The sequence below is a fragment of the Sceloporus occidentalis genome, unplaced genomic scaffold (assembly GCF_023333645.1).
Source record: "Sceloporus occidentalis isolate IW3139 unplaced genomic scaffold, rSceOcc1.0.p SCAF_19, whole genome shotgun sequence".
NCBI lineage: Eukaryota > Metazoa > Chordata > Lepidosauria > Squamata > Phrynosomatidae > Sceloporus > Sceloporus occidentalis.
In genome coordinates this window covers 7,503,713-7,525,385 of record NW_028316999.1, presented here as the reverse complement: position 1 = coordinate 7,525,385, position 21,673 = coordinate 7,503,713, and the positions used below count along the sequence as shown (strand labels likewise).

The following is a 21,673-nucleotide window of genomic DNA, read 5'->3' as shown; positions in this document are numbered from 1 at the left end:
AATAGTGTCAGAAGGCTGTCCAAAATCACAAAAGTCAAGACGGAGCTTGTGAGCAAAGCCAGCAAATACGCTTACTCAAAATAGAGATATACTATATATATATATATATATATATATATATATATACAAATATACCAAACTATGTAAAGGTTATTGCGTAGGACTGGCCTTTGTGTTAACGTTTTGAATCAATCCCATGGTACATGTGTCTCTATGTCTAGTTTTTTCATCTGTAGGCATCTGTGTTACATTGCATGTTGTTGCATTGTGTCTAGTTATGCCCTCTTGCCATGGAATAAATAAGACACAGAGCATATTTCTTCACGATGTAGGCTCTGATGTTGAAAGACTAGTCAGTGCAACTTTAACTTGAAAACTTGAAGACTAAGCATCTAAGCTATAAACCTAAAGTTAAAATAAAATCTCAAAGCATATCAACTTGAAGAGGTGCCAGAATGTAATAAAATGCTGTTGTTACACAGATTACAGCACATTATTCTAGATGTTTCTATGCCTTCATTGCAAGAATGTGCTGTTTTAATTAAACCAAATAATTGTATTTTCCTTTATTTACCAAATGAATGCCAGTATTGAAAACTGGTGCCTAGTGAAAATTACTCCACTTTACAAATCACATGCAGTGTCTAAACGATTTATTTCTCAGACAAGTAATTCAATTGGATATAAGCGCGACTGCAATAAGCACAAAATTGATTTTTTTATTAAAGAGAACTCAGTGTATGTGCTTGAGGTTTAAGAATTTAGTTATTTTCAATTTACACCATGACTTCTTAAGGTCACTATGCAAACAGCTTGACTTCTGAATATTTCTGGCAGGGAATTGATCCCTAAAGTTTCCTCTATCTGCCATCTGATCTTGGACATTCCTTGAGAAGGTCAGCGTGGCTTAAACAACCAGGGTCCAGGCAACCATCAGAAGTTTTGAGCCCCCTTACAGAACAAATGGTCTGGTCCCTCATCCCCAAATGACCTCCCTCCACACCCCCAGGATTTTCTCTTCTTCTTGCAGGCTGTTAGGGGGCAAAGATAGTACAGGCAAGCTGTTTAGGGGCACAGATGACACTGAAAGGCTGTTTGGAGACAAGATGGCACAGACCAGCTGTTTGTGGGCACTGAAAAACTGTTTAGGGACAAAGATGGCATGTGCAAGCTGTTTGGGGCAAATATCCTACAGGTGAGATGTTTGTGGGGCAAAAATGGCAGAGAAAAGCCTAACATTTCAGTATAAAATGTTCCTCACATACTAGATTGTAGTGGCACAGGCTATGTAATAGTTAATAATAATTAAATATAAATGTGTCAAGTTGTAGCAAAGTCTGTGAAAGTGTTCATGTTTGACTATTAATATCAAGGAGTTAAAAATGCAATCAAAATGATTGAAGAACTGTAAAGAACACAAATTCTTTTTTGAAAGGGTTAAACCTTCCATTGTTTTGTAACAAGTAATGTTTGGGGCCACAGAAGGAACAGGCAAGCTATTTAGGGGCAAATATGGCGCAGACAAACTGGTTGGGGACAAAGATGGAACTGACAAGCTGTTTACACACATTCACAGAGTGAATTAATTTTTTTTTACCATGTTTGCACTAAATGGCCAGAGCAGTGTTTGTGCTTTTGCTATCTCATTTTTTGTTTTGTAAACACTACATATGCCTGGTATTTTCATTTATCTGGGCACTTACAGGGTTAAATATGAATGACGCGCATCACTGTTTCTAAACAAGATTTTTTTAAATGTGCTATGCTGGGACTTGCCCCCAATAGCGGCCAGAAAAAGAAAAACTGCTAAACAAAAGTATATATTTTGAGTTAGAGGAACTCTGTCTTTTCTATTGCTTGACATTTACACTATTGCATATTTATTTGTGGGGAGTTTTTATATGCACTTTTGAAGAGTTTCTCACTATAGCAGCTTCCTTAAAATTATTGGTTATCATATTTTAGTTATTTTTAGCGCAGCCTTTTTTAACTTCTTTTGATTTGCCTACTACTTTTACAAAAAAATCCCCTAGAGGCAGCTGCTTTTTATAACTTTCTACAAGTATTTTTTTTAAAGTTCATTTATAATGGATTTTAGAAAAAAATTTGGTCTTAACAGAGACAAAGTTTTTATTTTGTATATTTTTTTAAAGATAAGAGGACAGTAATGATAACCATAAATACATTTCAACTATGGAAAAGAATCTCAAAAAAGAATTGAAATAGAATTGGTAAGTCCTCACCCTAGAACACTATCTAAGAGAGAAGATAGTGCCTAGGGGATTATGTTTCTTTTTTATTTATTTTGCAAAGTACAAAAATACAAAAATAAAAACATACATACTCAAAAAAAATTTAAAACATACATACATACATATAGAAGAGTTACATATGTTCAGTCAAATAAATACAGATATGATAGTTTGACTTTCTCAGGTATAATCTCTTTCCAACTCTTGTTGATTACATAGCCTGTCATATTCTCTCATTAGGGAGATCTCGTTTGGATCTGTCTTCTCTTCTGTGTTTGTTTGACTACTCTAAGAACCCCCCTATAACAAATATAGAACTGTCATGGCGCGGTTGGGACGGATCGATATAGCTTAAAGCGTACTAACTAAATATGGATCGGTAAATGCACTTTCTAGGTCAAAACAATCCCTCATTTTTTTGAGCCAATAGTCCCACACTTGGAAAGATTTAAAGGAGTTTAAGAAAGGCCAACTTATTGCTTTTTCCATGCTGATTTGGAAGATTAATTGGTTGATGAAATGTTTCCACATAGGTGGAGAAGAGAGTTTCCAATTTCGGGGGATTGTAATCTTAGTTGCTACTAGGCAGTGGGTTATTAATAAGTTGTCTCTTGACTTAGCTTCTGCCAATTTAAGTGGAGCAAGGGGGCGTCAAAATTATGTTTTGCCTAGGGTGGCAACTAATCTCCTCGCATCTCCACCAAATATGAAGATATGTTCCCTCCTCCTTATTGCATCTCCAACAGATAGAAGAACCTTTGATCTTATCATTGTTTCTAATATTAATCGCTAAGGGCTCCATAGATATTATATATAGTAGTGGTGATAGTGGGCATCCCTGACGGGTGACATTTCGCAACTGAAACCATGGAGAGCAGAGGTTTGGGTCTACTACTCTAGCTGAAGGGTCTGAGTACATAGATAAAGTTGCCCTATGCATCCATCCGTGTATTCCATATCTTGATAAAGCACAGTTTAAAAACTTCCAACTGACCCAGTCGAAAGCCTTCTCTGCGTCTACTGCCATAGTCAACAGGGGAATTTTCGATCTAGTACATGAGTCCAAAATGTCTATTATTCTTCTTGAATTGTAGCTAGAGGATCTTCCCGGGACAAAACCTATCTGATCTATATGAATTATTGTGTCTAGAATAGACTTTATCCTCAGTGCCAATATTGATGAGAATATTTTAACGTCCACGTTGATTAGGGAAATCGGACAATAGTTTGTAATAATCGTAGAAGGTTTACCCTTTTTTAAGATTGGGAAGATGTTGGCTCTCATCATTTCTGATGAAAATGGCCTATCTCCAGTGGCGTCGGCAGGGGGGGGCCAGAGGGGGCCATGGCCCCCCCTACATCATGCTGTGCCCCCCCGTGTGCCCCGCCAATTGAAACGCCGTCTTTTTTTTTTGGGGACGCGGAGGAGAGAGAGAGGCGCCGAACGGTCGCTTTCAGAAACTGTTCGGCGCCTCTCACTCTTCCTTGGTCGCAGTGCCAGCATTTCAAGTTGAGCGCCGGTATATGATGTCATATCCGGCGCTCAACAGTGAAGCCGCGCACACTGCGGCAGAACCAGGGAGACAGGGACTTCGCGATCGCACCGCTGGACTTCTACAAGCCCAAGGTAAGGGAACTTCGAAGGGGGGAGAGGGTAGAAAGTTAGGAGGGGGTTAGAGAGTGAGAAGAGGTAGATTGGGAGGGAGAGGGGAGAGATAGGATTGATTGGGGGGGAGGGGAGAGATAGGATTGATTGGGGGGATAGGATTGATTGGGGGGAGATAGGATTGATTGGGGGGGAGAGATAGGATTGATTGGGAGGGAGAGATAGGGTAGATAGGATAGATTGGGAGGGAGAGGGGGTATATAGGGAGGGAGAGGTGGTAGATAGGATAGATAGGGAGGGAGAGGGAGTAGATAGGGTAGATAAGGAGGGAGAGGCATTAGGGAGGAAGGGAGAGGGGTTAAATAGGGTAGATAGCGAGGGAGAGGGAGTAGATAGGGAGAAAGGAGGGTGGCAAGAATATTGAAATAAAGAGTCAGAATGAGAGAGAGAATGAATGGATTAATGTGTGAATGCATTAATGAACATGTGTAAATAATTTGTGCGAAAGAATAAATGATTGTGTGAATGAAAGTGAATTAGTGAGTGACTGTAAAAGTGTTTGTGAATCATAGGTGTATTATTGATTTGTCAAAAAAGCAAAGATTGTATAAGCAGGGTGTTTAGGCAATGGGGACAAAGATGTCACAGGTAGCGTCTTTATGGGACAAACATGGCGTACGTCCAGCTGTTTGGGGACAATGTTGACTCATGCTGGGCTGTTTGACGACAAAGATGGCACGTCCTATGTATGTATGTGTAATTTGGGTGCTGGTCAGGTTCTATGTGGGCAATGACGCCAGGGTTGGCTTTGGGGTGTGCGACCTGTGATCTATGCCTGTCATTTAGGGGGGTTTATCTATACATTTAATGCAGAGTTTATATGTAATTTCCAATTGATATATACCTGCAAAGCTGTTTTTTGTGTTATTCTGTTGATCTGTATCTGCTATGTTCCCATACATTATTTATGTTTACCTGCAAATATAGGATTTGTATGTCTTATTCAGTTGATCAATACCTGGAGTGCTGTTTCCATGTGTTGTTTATTTGATCTATACCTTCAGTGCTGAGTTTACATGTGATTTCCAGTTGATCTATACCTGCAATGCTGGGTTTGTGTGTTCTGTTGGTTTATACCTGCAATGCTATGTTTCTATACATTATTTATGTATACCTGCAAATACAAGTTTTTTTAATCTCATTCAGTTGCATGTGCTGTTTCCACAGGGTGTAAGTAAAAGAGCGGTATGGTTTAGTGAATGAGAGGACAAAGGGACTCTGGGGATGATTACAGGGGAGAGGACCTCTCAATGTTACAGTGCAGGACTGACTCTCACGGTCTTCCTCTGATCTGCAGTCAGTGTGGCAAATATATATTTTTTGGTGTGGTAGCGGAGGGAGTGATTGCATGCAAGGAAGCGTTGAGCGGGGCCCAAGGAAATGCTTGGGTAGGGCCCAATTTTTACACTATAAAATATATTGGCAGCAGGGGCAAATATTTATATATGTTTTGGCAGCAGGGGCTAATATTCATTTATAAATTGGCAGCAGGGGCTAATATTTATTTATATATTGACAGCAGTGTTTAATATTTATATATATTGGCAGCAGCGTCTAATATAAATATATATTGGCTGCAGGGGCTAATATTAATATATATCAGAAGCGGGGTGTAATATTTCTATATATCGGCAGCAGGGTCTAATATTTATATATATTGTCAGCAGGGGCTAATATTAAAGAATGAAAAATAACTGCCAGTTTAGCTGTTATTTTGAAATCATATTTCAATCACGGTCTTAACTATTATGTAGTTAAAAATGCACGTCTAATGTGTGTATGTATATATATATATATATATATATATATATATATATAGTGTATATGTGGCGTTTTATAATTGGTCCCTGGCCCCCATGTGCCCCCCCTAAATATGAAAGCTGGAGACGCCACTGCCTATCTCTACTATATTATTAAACATTCTTTAAAAATGTTTCTTTAAAAACCCTTTGGACAAGAAAATTAGAAGTTTAACACAAAATGGGAAGGAATGTTGGAGGGCTTCTCACTGCATGCTGTTCAAGTAATTGTGGAACAAAGACAGTAAGACCTACGAGAAACTAGCATGATTATAGAAGAGGATTATAAAGTTTTAAAGGATGTTTTAAGTGAGAGTTATTTGAATGATTTTGTGGAAAAAGCAGAAAAATCCCTGGACAAACTTGACAGGGAGATCTCCATTAAAAAAAGAAGGAACTTCAAAGAGATATAGGAGACTATGAGAAACATACCACGCAAAGAATACGTGGCAAAGAAAATCATTAACACTGAACGCCGTTTGAGAAATTCCTCACCTGAGAAAGAGACCAAACGAAGGAACACCCAGGGAGAACAGGGGGCCTGGACTAAAGAGCAATATAGAAGAGGAAGACCCCAAGAAGACTATAAGAATGGAGGGAGATGAGAAATCCCACTCAAGATACATTCATAATTCAAAAGACAAACAGACAAGAGAAACAAGACATATCCCCCTCAGAAATAGATTTGAAGAACTTAAAGAAGAGGAGGATTTTCAGAAAGAGAGCGAGAGAGGACAAATGGAGATTGAGGATCCTATATATGAGAGACGGAAACCATCATGGAAAATGTCCATACCAGGAAGAAGAAGAGGATGTAGAGGGGAAGATCTAAGAAACGGAAAACGAATAAGACAGAGAGAAAAAGATGGCAAGACTTTTGGGAGATACAAAAACGTATAAATTATTGACTAAAGACCCAATTTTAGAAATACAAAGTTTTACGATTCTTTAGAAAAAGGTCAAGTTTTAGGTATTTTAACTGAAAAAGAATTATTATTTTTTTTAATTCTACATCCAAGACAGCCTGTATTTTGCCACCTGCCGAAGATACCTTCCTCCTGGAAGACCTATCATCTCTGGGATCAACGCAATATCAAATAGAGTGTCTGAGTACGTTGATCATCTATTGCAACCGATAGTAAAGACCATTAATTCATATCTAAAAGATACGATCAATGTACTTCAGATACTCGAAGGTACAGAATGGAAGGAGAACTATTTGTTGGTCACCAGTGATGTTAGGTCTCTTTATACTAATATTCCACATGATGGAGGGCTAAATGCAATTAGAAAGTTTTTAACAAAATCCGAAAATAAAATGGAACTGGAGCAGGTGGAATACATTTTAGAGGGTGTAGAAATAATTTTAAAGAATAATTATATCTGTTTTAAAGACGATTTTTACCTCCAACTGGAAGGTACCACTATGGGGACCAGGTTTGCTCCCAGCTATGCCAATTTGTTCATGGCACAATGGGAAGAAGAAGCTTTGAAAGGCTGGGTGCAATACCTGGTTACCTATATAAGGTATATTGATGACATTTTTATGGTCTGGAATGGTGAGGTTCTTAACTCGCACACAGGCAGTATTAAGTTGGATTCAGTATGGAGCAAGAAGTAAGTGAATTTTTTAGATCTTACTATCTATATAGAAGACAATGTTACTAAATCAAAGACATTTTTAAAAAAAGGTTGATTGCAACAGTTATATCGTTAAAGAAAGCTGTCATTTGCAGAAGTGGACGGAAAACATCCCTAAAGGCCAATTTTTAAGACTAAAGGGGAACTGCACCGAAGAAGAAGAGTTCCTTGAACAAACAGCAGTTTTAATGGATGCATTTCAACAAAAAGGATACGAAAGGGAAGAATAAAAAAGTTGGAGCAAAAATAATTAAGTATAAAGCAAACAAAGAGCAAGTATTAAAACAGGAAAATTTTATGCCTTTTATTTTAATCAGCAAAACAGACAGATCAGGAGGATTGTAAGAAGGTATTGGCACATTTTACAAAAATATCCAATTTTAAAGATTTTTTTTTCCAGGCAAACCCAATTTTGTATGTAGAGGGGCAAGGAATTTAAAACAGGTTTTAGTTAAAAGTGATTTTAAAGATGAAATGATTAAGCAAGAACAAAACATTACTAAAGGTTTCCATGGATGCTGCACTGCTTGAATTGCAGGAATACTGGCAGTAAGAAGAGGATTGTAGCCGACGTGGACCCTTTAACCTTTTACTAAAAATTTTATTTATCTTTTAATATGACCATGCGGTCTCAAATATATAGCCAGAACTACGAAACTGCTTAATCAGAGAATACAAGAACATATTAGAAACAAACGAAATGGGTTTAAAAAACATAGTGTGTCGCTGCATTTTACAAACACATGTGCAATCCCAAGGGCTTAACCTTTTTATCCTTGAAAAAAGTAAAGTTAAACACAAGAGGGGGGGATTTTAATAAGAGGAAATGCGCTTCATATACAATTTTAACACACTTCAACCTTTTGGACTAAATGCGGACTTTGAGTTGTGCCATTTTATGTATTTTATATACAATTTCTCCTGGTCTAATATTTTATTTAATTTATGTTTTAAAATATTCTTAATATTTTTTTGTCAATTCTCCTTTATTGAAAATATGCACTACAATAAAAACAAGAGCAGACAGAGAAGTCGTACAGATAACGTGCACAATAAAAAACCAAACATACATACATAACACGCTCCAGAGACGACCCAGAGCCAAATATCGCGGTCAGTACATAGGTAGGGAGCACCGGGTCGCGTGAAAATATAACCGGCACACCAGGGTCGAGAAGCACACAAATATGGAAGTGCCGCTGTATAATAGCATGGAGAAACGCGGAGAATGCTGGAGACATTTGAGTAAACAAAAAGAAACCCTAACAAAGAGAGAGTAACAAAGAAAATACAAAACAGAGAGGAAAAAGTAAAAAGAGAAAACATAAAAAGAAAACATAAAAAGAAAAAAGTACACTGCACGATCGCCTCGTTAAAGACACGGCGACCCACACCAGTGTGCGGGCGGCACATAAAATATGACCAGAATCTCCATCCGAGAAGAAAAGCCCAGCCAATATCAAAGACACCACACGGCTAAGAGGACCGATTCAGGGTGGAGGTGATTGAACCAGACCCAGGACCCGCACGCGAGAGGAAGCAAGAAACATCGACCACGGTAGCCACCGAAGGGAATTCCGATACTCCTCCCCTCTGGCGGAGGCAACCATATCCTCCATCTGGGAAACCATGTTCACCCTGGAAACCCAGGCCTGGATGGGGGGGGGCCCCGGGGTTTTCCAAAAACGTGGAATAATTGACTTAGCCGCTTGGATAAGGTGGAAGGTTAGGGACCGCTTATAGGAGCCACAAGAAGCGCGATTGTGGTGGAACAAGAAAGCCGCCGGAGAAGAAACGAAGTCGGGATCCGCAACTTCCCTGATCACCGTGCCCACCGTATCCCAGAATGGCCTGACGTCCCTACATTCCCACCAGAGATGGATATAAGAGCCAACATCCACGCCACACCTCCAACATAGAGGAGAAACCTGAGGTACGTAGCGGTGGAGGTCCTGGTGGACCCTATACCATCGGGAGAGTAACTTATAGGAGCACTCCTGAACCTTGCTTGAAATCGAGCCTTTATGTATCAGCGCTATGATCTTATCCCATTCCGCCTCAGAGAAGGGGGCAGGCAAGGCAAGATCCCTCTCCCACAGGCTAAGGAAGAACGGCTTGGTCGTACAATGTTCGTCCACCATAATATTATAGAGTTGCGAAAGGAGGTGTGAGGGCTCGTTAGTAGCCACACATAGGTTTTCAAAAGGGGAAAGAGGTCTAGTGAGATGAGCGTTCGGTAACAGCGAGGCAATGAAATGCTTAATTTGGTGATGCAGGAAAACGCAGGAAAAGGAGGACGGAGCCTGTCGCAAGAGGACCCTGAGGGGCCGAAATTGAGAACCCTGGAGTAGTTGATAAATGCGTACAAGCTTGGTACGAAGTTGCGTACAGAAACTCTGGAGACCAGCCTGGATGTTGCGATCGAGAGCGGGATTATGCGAGAGGGGAAAAAGGGGACTGGGGCACGACGAAACGAGACGACGGGAGGACAGCCGTTTAAAAACACGTAAGGTAGCCGTGATAGTGGGATGAGTAGACACCGTCAGAGCGTGATAGCGGTCCGGCAGCCACGGCACCGCCGCAATGTGATGCGCCAGGAAGGAGTTCTCCAGGGGCACCCAAAGCTTCGGGACCTCCAAGGACCACTCCACTATGCGGCGTAGGTGAGCCGCCATCCAGTACCACTCCACACACGGGACCCCTAGACCCCCCCTGTGCTTGGGTCTGACCATATGAGCGAGGGCCAACCGGGGGCTCCGATTCCCCCAAATATACCTACGAAACACCCTCTGGCAGGTCTTGAAATACGCCCTGGGGAGAGAGATCGGCAGGCATTGAAGCAAATACAGAAATCTGGGCAAGATGTTCATTTTCAGGACGCCAGTGCGACCAAACCAGGATATGTGCGGAACCGACCATTTACGGAGATCCGCGATAACCGCGGAAAGCAATGCATCGAAGTTCAACTGGCGAAGTTGGGACAGGTCCGAGGGAAGCATCAGCCCCAAATATTTAATCGCCACCGGCCGCCACTTGAGGAGAAAGGTACGTGAAAGGCGCTCCCTGATCGGGTCCGGAACATTAATGCCCAGGATTTCGGACTTCTGAAGGTTAATTTTATAATTCGAAAGCTCTTGGAAGGAATCGAGCTCCGCCACAATCTGAGGAAGGGAGGAGTGTGGCTGCGTGATCATGCAGAGCATGTCGTCCGCGTATATAGCGAGCTTGTGGACATGGTTGGCGACGGAGATGCCAGTGATGTCAGCGTTCTCCCGCAGGGCGCATGCAAGGGGCTCCATGGTCAGGATAAACAATAACGGGGACAAGGGGCACCCCTGCCTCGTACCGTTGCGAATATGTAGGGCTTCGGAGAGGACACCATTAACCTTGATTTGAGCTGTGGGATTGGAATATAAGGCTTTGATCAGATTAAGAAAGTACCCCGACACGCCAATAGCATCCAGCGTCTGAAAGAGGAAGGGCCAAGCAACCCTATCAAACGCCTTCTCGGCGTCCATGGATACTAACGCATAGGGAAGCTTATGGGCATGGGCGTACGTCATCAAATTCAGCACCCTGATGGTGTTATCCCTGGCCTCCCTCCCGGGGACAAAGCCGACCTGATCTCTGTGAATCAAGCCCGGTATATATTGTTGGAAGCGAAGCGCCATCACCTTGGCGAGCAGTTTCAGATCTGTGTTAATCAAGGAGATGGGGCGGTAGTTGGAGCAACAATCCGCATCTCTACCCGGCTTGGGGATAACGACAATGTGGGCAAGGTTAGTGTGGGGATCGGGGATGCGACCGCTAGCGAGCTGGTTGAAAAATTTCGTTAGGGGGGACCCTAGAACCGAGAAAAAGTGGTTGTAGTAACCACTGGTCAGACCATCGGGGCCCGGACTTTTGCCCGAAGGGGTGAGTTTTAGCGCTGTCTTGACTTCGTCACACGTAATTGGGGAGTTTAGGGCAGCTAAGGCATCGACATCTAAACGCCGAGGCAGATATTTATGGAGATACTCCCTCATCCTAGCCAAGTGGCGGGACGCGTCCAAGTCCGGCGGCGGCAAAGCGTATAAGGAACTATAGAAGTCACGAAAGCAACGGGCAATCTCATGTGATTCAAACCGAAGCGAACCCGTAGAATCGCGCACCTTAGGAATAAACGCGGCTAACCTCTTAGCTCTAAGTGCGCGAGCCAACAATTTGCCCGGCTTGTCGCCGAGCTCATAGAATTGCTTCCTGGTCAGCAAATAAGACCGCTTCACCCTGGCGTCTAGGAGGGAGGCCAGTTGATCCCGAGCAGCCTGTAACTGCAACAACACAGACGCGTCCAACGTAGCTTTGTGGGAAAGCTCCAGGCGGTGAATGCGAGCGGTCAGAGCCATAATGTCGGCTAAGCGAAGCTTCCGCAGCGTGGCACCAAGATTTATGAGGTGCCCCCTAATAAATGCTTTGTGCGCCTCCCAAACCGTGGGAAAGGGAACCGCATCTGAGTCATTATCTTTAAAATAGTTAGTGAGGTGGCCCGAAAGGTCAGCCAAGGACGAGGGATTATCCAGCAAATTTTCGTTAAGCCTCCAACTCCAGGGCCTGCGAAAGGACGGAGACAACTTCAGAGAGAGAAGGGCTGGGGAATGGTCACTGAGCGAGCGGATGCCGATGTCAGTCGCATGTAAGTGCAGTAAATGGTGATGGGAAAGAAAAAGCATGTCTATGCGGGTGTAACGGTTATGAACTGCAGAGTAGAACGTATAGTCCTTCCCCTGGGGGTGCTGCGAACGCCAGACATCCACCAGCTGACAAGAATGCAGGGCCCTCCTCACTTTCTTAATATGAGTAAAGGGAATATGCGAGAAGTGCGCTGAGGAGTCCCTTAAAGGGTCGAGGGTCATATTAAAATCCCCTCCAAAAATAGCTAAACCCTCCTGAAATTCCGCAAACTTAGACAACAAACGACAGAGGAAAAGGTGTTGCCCGCGGTTGGGCGCATAAACAGTGCCAAGAGTAACTTTACAATTACCAACTAAACCCTTCAGGAATATAGCCCTGCCATCTGCATCCCTCCAAAGGTCCAACAGCCGAAAAGAAAGCGACTTATGAAGCACAATAGCCACCCCCTTAGTCTTGGAGTCGGGAGAGCTAGAGAAGAACACCTGAGTATAGCGGTGGTCTGTAAGTTTAAATTCCCGTGAAGACCTGAAATGGGTCTCCTGTAAAAACGCGATATGCGTCTTAAATAGGTGGAGACTGTGAAGCAATTTGGATCGTTGCTGGGGCTTATTGAGGCCTCTGACATTAAGAGAGGCAACATTAACTAAATCAGGGATCATCTAAGGAGACCTGGAGAGAGCAATGGAGGCCATGAGACTCCTGCAGTGTACAAACTGAGAAAATAAGATAAAACCAAGAAAACCAAAATTGTAAACATAAACCTTGAGAGTCAAATGTAGACACAACACGGGCCACAAGCGACCCCGGGTGCCGAGGCACCAAGTAACGAGCCCAACGACCAAACAGAAGGTCAACAACCTGCACTCCACTCCAACAGGAGAGGGAGACAGGACGGCTCCGGGGGGTGGAGAAGGGAACCATAACGGATTCGCATCGGAGAGGGGAGGCACACCCGGCCCTGAGACCACACGAAGGGCCTAACTGCAGGAACCAAGTGCAACAGGACACCGTAGGGGCGAACCCATGAAGCGATGTGTGCGAGATAGGGCTACGAGGGCCATGCGCCATAGGCCGCACGACCACGTAAATGTGAAAGAGGCAATGCCTGCGAACGAGCGTACGTGAATGAGTGCAAGTGTTAAAGTGAATGGGAACGTATGGAAAAACGAACGGGTGCGAACGGAAAAATATATGTAAAAAGGCAAAATAAAATCAGAAACGAGTCGATCCGCGGCGGCAAATAAAACAAAAGAACACAAAATCGTAAGAGAGAGTCTGCCCCTCCATAGCGTAGGAACGGAGAGAGCAAAATGGACAAACGGGCAGCGCCCCGAGCGTGGCCATAAAAAGGACATCACAGTGCCCACAGACAGGTGCCCCCGTCCGCAACGGTCAAACGGGCAACAACCGGCGCAGAGGACACTCCAGTTGGCGGGAGCCACAATTCATCCAGTCCCCACACCCGCTGTCCCACTCACGGTTCCTCGAAAAAAGTCCCGGGAAAGGCCCAGAGAGGCCGGGAAGAGGGCGACGGGGAGGATGATCGAAGGACGGCGACATCCAGCAGGTAAGGCGCACAGCGAAAATCCTCCAAAGAGCAGAACAGGGAGACGACGGCGTCCACGAGAAGCTCCGCCAGAAGAATGAAGATTGCACCACTGAAGAGCGGAACGGGTGTCATCAGGGCATGGCGTCGTCCGGGCGTCGTCGGCGCTTAGGGCGCTGAGGCCTCGGGGACCACTCCCTGGCGGGGTCGGAGAGGCTGGCAGGCGGAGAGAAGGAGTACTCCCAGGCTGGAACCTCACAGTGCGGCAGACCCAAAGCTTCTGTGAGATGCGGAACATCCTCGGGTCGACGGACCACATGCGTGGTAGAGCCCCTCCGCACGAGCAGGGCGAAGGGGAAGCCCCACTGGTAGGGGATGCTCGCTGCGCGAAGAGCCTTGGTAAGTGGCTGGAGCGCACGTCGGTTCTGCAGCGTGGCGGGGGACAAGTCTTGAAAAACTGAAATGGCGTACGAGTCCCACGTAAACGTAGGGCGAGATCTGAACGCCCGCATAATGTCCTCCTTTAAGGGGAAATCCTGCAGACAGCAAACCACATCGCGAGGAGGCAGCGAGTCAGAAGGCCTCTGTCTGAGGGCCCTATGCACTCTGTCGAACCCAATCGGTGCTGCGTCCTCTCGGTTAAGGATCTTGTTAAAGATGGCCCGCAGAGTGGCAGGGAGCTCTTCCTGCGCCACCGACTCCGGCAATCCCCGAACCCGGAGATTGTTCCTGCGTCCCCTGTTATCAAGATCCTCCAACTTTCGAGACAGGTGTTGTATGAGACTGGACTGCTCTCGGAGATGTAAGGTCAGGGAGTCCACTGTCGCATGCACTCGGGGTTGGTCTTCCTCCAATGTCGCCACGCGCTCGCCAATATGGCGGATATCCGATTGAATCGCGGTAAGGCTTGAGCGTATCCCTTTGGTCGCTTGGTCAACAATATCGGCGATGTCCGCTTTCGTCGGGAGTAAATCGAACCTCTCTTTCCAGGAGAGATCCTCCGGACCCGGGGAAGGCAGCCGCGGTCTCCGGGCACTCACACCAGTCGCCACGCTATCCAGGCTTGCGGCGGGAGAAGGTGGCCTGTGATCAGAATCCCTCGAATCTCGGTCCGGGGAGGCGGCGAAGTACGAGCGAACCGAGGCAAGCGAACCCCTGTCCCTCGGTCCCGAAGTCTTCGGGGTAGAATGTGTCTTATTTGTTTTGCCCATCGTGCGTTTAGCAGCCGAATAAATGCTATAATACGGGCCGGGTGTACCAGAGCTCCGGACTCACACGTCCATCTTGTCCGCGAGCCGACCACGCCCCCCAAAATATTCTTAATATTTGACCTTTTAAATATATTACTTTTATACTGCCCTCTAGCCTATTATGATAAGGTCTTTTAGATACACTAGTTTCTTTGGTAAATTACTTCATTTTTATACTATTACTTCAATTTCTATTTAATATACTTTTTTAAAAAGTGATGCTTTTTAACTTTTATTAAAACTCTTAACGAAAAAGAATATCGATTGTGGGCATACCGATGCAAGAACCGAAAACCGAAATTGCACTTTAGCGGCAACTGAAAACCGAATGTTAATTATAACAACATTGCGCAATACTGGAAACTGTATGCCCATATATGGGCACAGGAAACAAAAATAGCAGCTGTGGACCATTGAGAATTTTAAAAGTTTAGACTGGATTTTAGTATAAAAAGGCAATATTGATGATGGAAGCTCATTGCACTGGCTAAGGAAGTCAGGGACTGATGAAACACGTCCCAGTGAGCCTATTTGAGCGCTTTATTATAATATATTTTATTAATGATTAAGTGTTTTGTTAAAAAAAAAACAAAAAAAAAAACCTCATTTGAAGTATTTTATAAATTGTTTAAAATTTTTAATTATATACGCTATCTTGAGTGATTATTCTCCAAAAAGGGGCTTGGGACACAGCCTTAAGAGTGTCCAACGTATGCTTTATGAGCCTAAATTTTTAATTTGGCTCTGAATAGGGTGAGCAGGCTGTGTATAGGTTTTACAATTTTATTGGATGCAGTGATGTTTTTTGCGCTATGATGTCTCTATGATGCTTTTTATATTCCGTGTGGTATTTGCATTTGAGAGACGTCAATTGAGACCGCTGAACAACCCGTACATGCTGAAATGTAAGTATTTTTTTTTTATTTTATCTTGTGGGTTCTATATTATATAAAGCGCTAGGAACTCTTTCTTTTCTATTGCTTGACAGATCCTTCTCTGTGTCTTTTGCTGGCGACTCATCCTCTTCAATGCCTCTGTCTGTTGGAGTACCTCAGAGTTCTGTCCTGGGTCCTCTACTATTCTCCATCTATACTTCCTCACTTGGAAAACTTATCGACAGCTTTGGCTTCAAATGCCACCTCAATGCAGATGACACATAAATCTATCTCTCCACCCCCAATCTCTCTCTGCATCTGTCCTCTCTCAGATCAGCAGCTGCCTATCTGGCATCTCTTCCTAGATGGCCTCTCACCACCTCAAGATAAATATGTCTAAGACTGGGCTCCTTCTAATCCCTCCCTCTAACTCTATTCCCCTCTCTGACCTTTCTATCACTGTTGATGATACCACTATCTCTTCTTCACCCCAAGTCTCGAAGTGACCCTAGACTCAAACCTATCTTTTATCCCTCACTTCAAATCACTCTCTAAATCCTGCCACAACCAACTACGCCACATTTCCAAAATTCGTCCATTCCTGACTGCCTGCACCGCAAAACAACTAATCCACTCCCTTGTAATCTCCTGCCTAGACTACTTCAACAACCTACTTATCAGCCTCCCTCTCTCCCGACTATCCCCCCTCCAGTCTGTCCTCGATGCCTCTGCCAGACAAATATATCTCACCCGACGCTCTGCATCTGCCGCACCTCTCTGGGAATCCCTCCACTAGCTCCCCATCCATAGCAGAATTAAATTCAAAATACTCACTCTATCCTACAAAGCTCTCACTAACGGCACCCCCTCTACCTATCCTCCCTCATCAGCAAATATACTCCAGCCAGCCCTCTAAGACCCAACAATGACCTGCACCTTGCATCTTCACTTATCACCTCCTCCTATGCCTGGCTACAGGACTTCTCTCTGCGGCACCAACCGTCTGAAACTCTCACCACTTTAAAGACTTAAAGTTGGGGGGGAAAGTGCGGCCTATAATCAGGCCAATACGGTATCTATTAAAAAAACAACAAACAACTTACTTTTCCGTGTTAAAAAGAGTTGTGACACTTTGGTTATATTTTTGATATTGTTGCCACTCCTTAATGGCATGTTCTGTAACTAATTCCTTAGTTGGCACAGTTGGGATACTCATCTTTTCTGCAAAAGCGTTTGCTCCTTCACCCGTCAACATAGCATGAGGCGTCTATAACACACAATGATATCAATGACTTTTTTACATTCTTGCAAAAGCTTCCTTTACAATATGTTCTAAATACGTAAGATTGAATCCTGTTACCTCTTACAGTGACTAATGTAATTTTTGCATGCTATAATATTCCTGGAAATATTGTATATATATTTGTTATGAACCACAAAAGTCATAATAAAGAAAAAAAAATGTGAAAGATCCAGAAACTAAGTTTATATCACACTGCAGTTAAACTTTTTCAGCAAGATTTGATAAGATAAAATATCATCTGAAAAGATATATGTATATATACTTTCTCTTAGATATATTACTTTCTGAATGTCATTTTAAATTTAGAGAATTGTTCCAGTTGTGTACGATTTTAGCAGAATGTTTAAAAAAAAGTAAAATCTCTTATTAATGCTATTTTTCTCTGTCAAAAAAGTTCTAGCTAATAAGTGTAAAAACCGTGGTGGAGATTTCATGGGGTATCAAGAGGAAGAGGCTAATGCATTTTTAATTTAAAATGATTAGCTTTATTTATCAAAATGGCAATGATTTAAGATTTTTTTAAATTAAGAAATTGTATTCAATTATTCAAGGCTGCTTATGGAGTTATTTGTTTTATAATCATAAAAAAATGATGTTTCTTCATTAAATAGTGTACAGTACGGCTATTGTTGATATTAATAGATGTTTGTAGCACCCAAATTCTCGTATGCCATACATACTATGCCCCGATCGTGTTTGTATAATCATTTATCAAGTGTCACCATCTATCTTTTCACTTGTGTTTTATCTCAGCACAACTTTAGTCACCCTCAATTCACAATCACATCCCCTTCCCTCACTCCAAATTGGTTATTTTTCTCTCTATCCTTCAACAGGTGTCCTAAGCTTTCTCCATTCTGGGCACTCTAACGTAAGATTTACCTGCTGGGCTAGAATTTCTCTGACACAAACGAGCAAATTGTAATTTTGCAGGACCGTGCATTATTACTGTTCCTGTTGAACTACCTACTACGTGACAGGTAAATTTTTAAAATATTATACTGGTTATCAATGCATGCCTATATACAGAAAACAACATATTTTAGGGGAAAGGGAAATTGCTTTAACTTTTCTGATGTATACATTTTAGAGTTTGACAACACTATCTAGCAGCCCCCTAATGTATTATTTATATTGTCATTAGGTTACTTAACAATGCAAGGTAAGTAGATTTTTCTTATTTGAATAAAGTTTTGCATGGGAGTTCCTTAGTTCCTGGTTTTGTGAAGTGTGAATCACAGGCAGTACATCCAGTGTTCTCTACTGCTATATATCCCCTTTCCTGACAGACATTGGGCACTACGGGGCTGTACTGGTCCAAACTGACAGCAGGATTCCTGTAAGTGAAGCCAGAGTACAGATGCAAAACAGGTGCATTTTAGTGTTTTCAAGACAATATGTGTTTTCCATAAGTATATTTGATACCATTTGTGATGCAAATGTTTACATGATTACATCACATTTTGTATCACATGTGATGCAATCACCGCCGTGCTCCAATCTCCAAGAGGCTTTCAGGTCACAAGAGCTAGCTTCTCAAGTAGCAGAAGACATGGGTTCGAAAATAGCATACCTGGGAACTATCTGGGTTTCGCCCAGTGACTCCAGGTGAATATTAGCTGGATGTGGTGGTCTTAAGTTCAACTTTGGCCTTACTTATTGATTATACCAGCATTCATGGGCTTGTGACAGACGATACAAACACCATAAAAACATTAATAGGGCAAGGTAAGTAAAGGCTTAATCCTACCTTCTCTAAGACTGACCGAGCAAATGTGATTGGATTGGCAATATTCTTGATACAAGAAACAGAACCTACAGAAAGATTTCTCCCATCCATAATGATTGCATCAAGCTCCACTTTACCATCAGCATTCAATACAGCACCGTGACCTGCAAGAAGCAATTCAGTTTGTAACAAAGGCAAACATATCCCCTAAAGCTTTTGGTATAAATATGATAAGCAATATTAAAACAATTTACTACAATCATGCTGGCTGCTAAAGTGCTAGATTCCTTTGACAAAAAATATGCTTTATTGTCACAAGCCTTTTAAGTAAATATAATGCTTCTGGCAAGAAAATAATATAGTTGTTTTCATTCAGTTGTACAGGTTTTATCTTTTCTCTTTTATATTACAAGGTCTGCAAGGCATAGTTTCCAATGGGAACGGCTACCTCGCACTCAGAAAAATGATGGAGAAGCACACTTGAAAAGCACAAGAAACCAAGAAAAAAAGAATTTATGTTTTCTTCTTACACAAAAAATAATTGCTTCTGGAAGAGTGTATGTTTACAAAGTTTTAGAAAAGTTTTAACCTTTGTAGAATTGATGTAAAATGTTTTCTTTATTTGTAATTCAAGTATATATTTATTATAAATGTAGTGATTTTCAATGTTTTGAAGGATGAATTAACCTCGTCATGATGGCTTTTTTACATCGTGGACAATAGCATTTTCAACATTTCTGCTTCTTGTTCAATTATAGTTTCCGTCTTCCTCATTTAGCTTACCCACAAAAATTATACACATATATATATACACATATATACATATGTGCATCTATATAAACCTGCATTTAGTATGAAAAATATGAAAAAATTTAATATTTTGAAAAAAACCCCCACATTGTTTTACATGTTATAAAAACTGCTACATAAAAATAGATATGTTAATCAAAAGTGGGCAATCCAGGGTATTGCACTATGGTCATTTTGACATTTTGTTTGCATCTTTTTCCCCAAACTCACTCAAAGTTAGCAGCTGCTTTGAATTGTTGCCCAGGATATATGCAACTGCAGATACAGAGACAGGTGTTCAACAACATTCCTCAAGTACAGCAGTGCCACTCATGCATAAGTTTGGCATGTTTTAAGGAAGCTTCATGGCCAAAATTGGAACATGCACATTTTTACAGGGCGGTATATGTGATAATTTTTTTGTGTTTTTAATATTCTTTACATTCATTTACAGATATTAATTCATTCATTCATTTACGCATATTCATTCACAAATACTCATTCATTCACACATATTCATTCATAAATATTCATGGTTTGGACAGCTTAAGCATTTGTTGCCATATAGAGAATCTGAGAATCATCCTATGTTCCATCACAGTCTTGTCAATGCCAAAAACTCATTTTACATTCACTGGATGAATCAAGTAGGCTTTAATCTATTTATGAATAAAGATTTCCCAATTTTAATATTGTTAATATAATTATTTTGTTTTCTTATTTATTTATGAAAGAGCTAACAAAATTAAGCAACATCTAATCTGTTTTTGCAAAAACTAATAAAAAGGCTTATGCTAACCAGTACCTGCATCGAATGCTGGGTTGTCTTCTAGAATGCGTACTGCAGATTCCACAGCCTGCAAACTGCTTCCACCATGCTTAAGAACCAGAAACCCCTGATGTGCTGCAGATTTTACACCATCTGTACTGCTTTCTGCAAGACAATCTGGTATCGCCCATGCACCTCCGTGGACTACGATAACTGGTTTACAGTTCATTTTTAATGTGTTGGTCCTGGGAAAGGAAAAAAAACCATTAAGTCTACAGGGCAAAAAAGCAGCAATCCAGGGCCCAAACAATCATAGGGTCCATACACAGCTGCTATTGTCCCCACTGATTGTCTTTCAATGATCTACCTAACCCCTGTGTATAAGAGCATGAACATCACTATGAAACAACACCCAATATGTGTTCAGCAACATCTCCCGAGTACATTGATACCACCCATGGGTTTGTCTGATGTTTGGGGGCTGAAAGGCCACATTTGGGAAGTGCGCCCCCCCATTTTGGTCAATCTATGCCTATGCCCTATCTTTGAGCCCGGCCACCCCAAGTTACCCCATCAAACCACTCATTTTTCTTAAACTAGACACCCCTTAGGTATTTCAAATGTTTTTACTTTAACACTTTCCATGTCAAGATTTTGGGGAAGATAATAATAAAACTTAACTTTTTTTTATTTTATTCTTTTTGGACTTTTTTTTTTTTACATTTTGCTGGAACTGGATGGTTCATCTGCATAATTATTTTTAAATGTTACCACTTTTTTTTAACATTTTGGTTTTTAATTTTTTAAATATTTTACTAATAACATTGTGATTAGAAAGCTGGGCTCTATTGACTTGCATGGTTGAATGGAGTACCTGTATTCAACCTGCAAGTGGAGCCAGAGTTCTCAAGAGTTCTCTGGAGACCCTCTAGTGAACTTTTCCAACTTTGTTAATTTTTTTTTAAAGGACGCGCCGCCATCTTGCGCAATTGAAATTAATCTGTTGTATACTGGATGAACATTTAAAGTAAAAATACCTTTATTTAAATATTTATATACAAAATTATTTCTTTAACCCTGAGCTTGATGGAGATCTGGCTGGAGATATAAAGAGCTCAAAGATGTTAAAGTTGAAATGTCTGTGATACGTTATTAAAATTAATAATCACTTAAGAAGATTGCTATATTCTCAGTTTTTTATGTTATTTTTTGTTTTGGTTATTACATATCCTGAATATTGAGTAAAGCAAACCACTCAAAGGTTGCATTTGTTTATGTTTATTAGAAATACCACATAAGAGCACAATATCACCTTTTTCCATCTCTTTATATAACATATAAAGTTTATGCTATCATTTATTACAGAAAATAATGCTTTTGCTT

The 21,673-nt window shown here is 41.7% G+C and overlaps 1 protein-coding gene across 1 annotated transcript in view; it reads right to left on the bottom strand.

Annotated features, from left to right (window-relative positions):
• LOC149302368 (isoaspartyl peptidase/L-asparaginase-like) overlaps positions 1-20,519 on the bottom strand; it is a 32,634-nt gene extending 12,115 nt beyond the window's left edge. Inside the window, exons 1-4 of the mRNA XM_089482443.1 lie at positions 20,327-20,519; positions 18,754-18,896; positions 16,830-16,967; positions 9,342-9,361 (exon numbers count right to left, since the gene is read on the bottom strand). Of these exons, the coding sequence (XP_089338569.1) occupies positions 9,342-9,361; positions 16,830-16,967; positions 18,754-18,896; positions 20,327-20,519 (494 nt within the window). The remainder of the gene's footprint in view (positions 1-9,341; positions 9,362-16,829; positions 16,968-18,753; positions 18,897-20,326) is intronic.
• Positions 20,520-21,673: the final 1,154 nt, after the last annotated feature.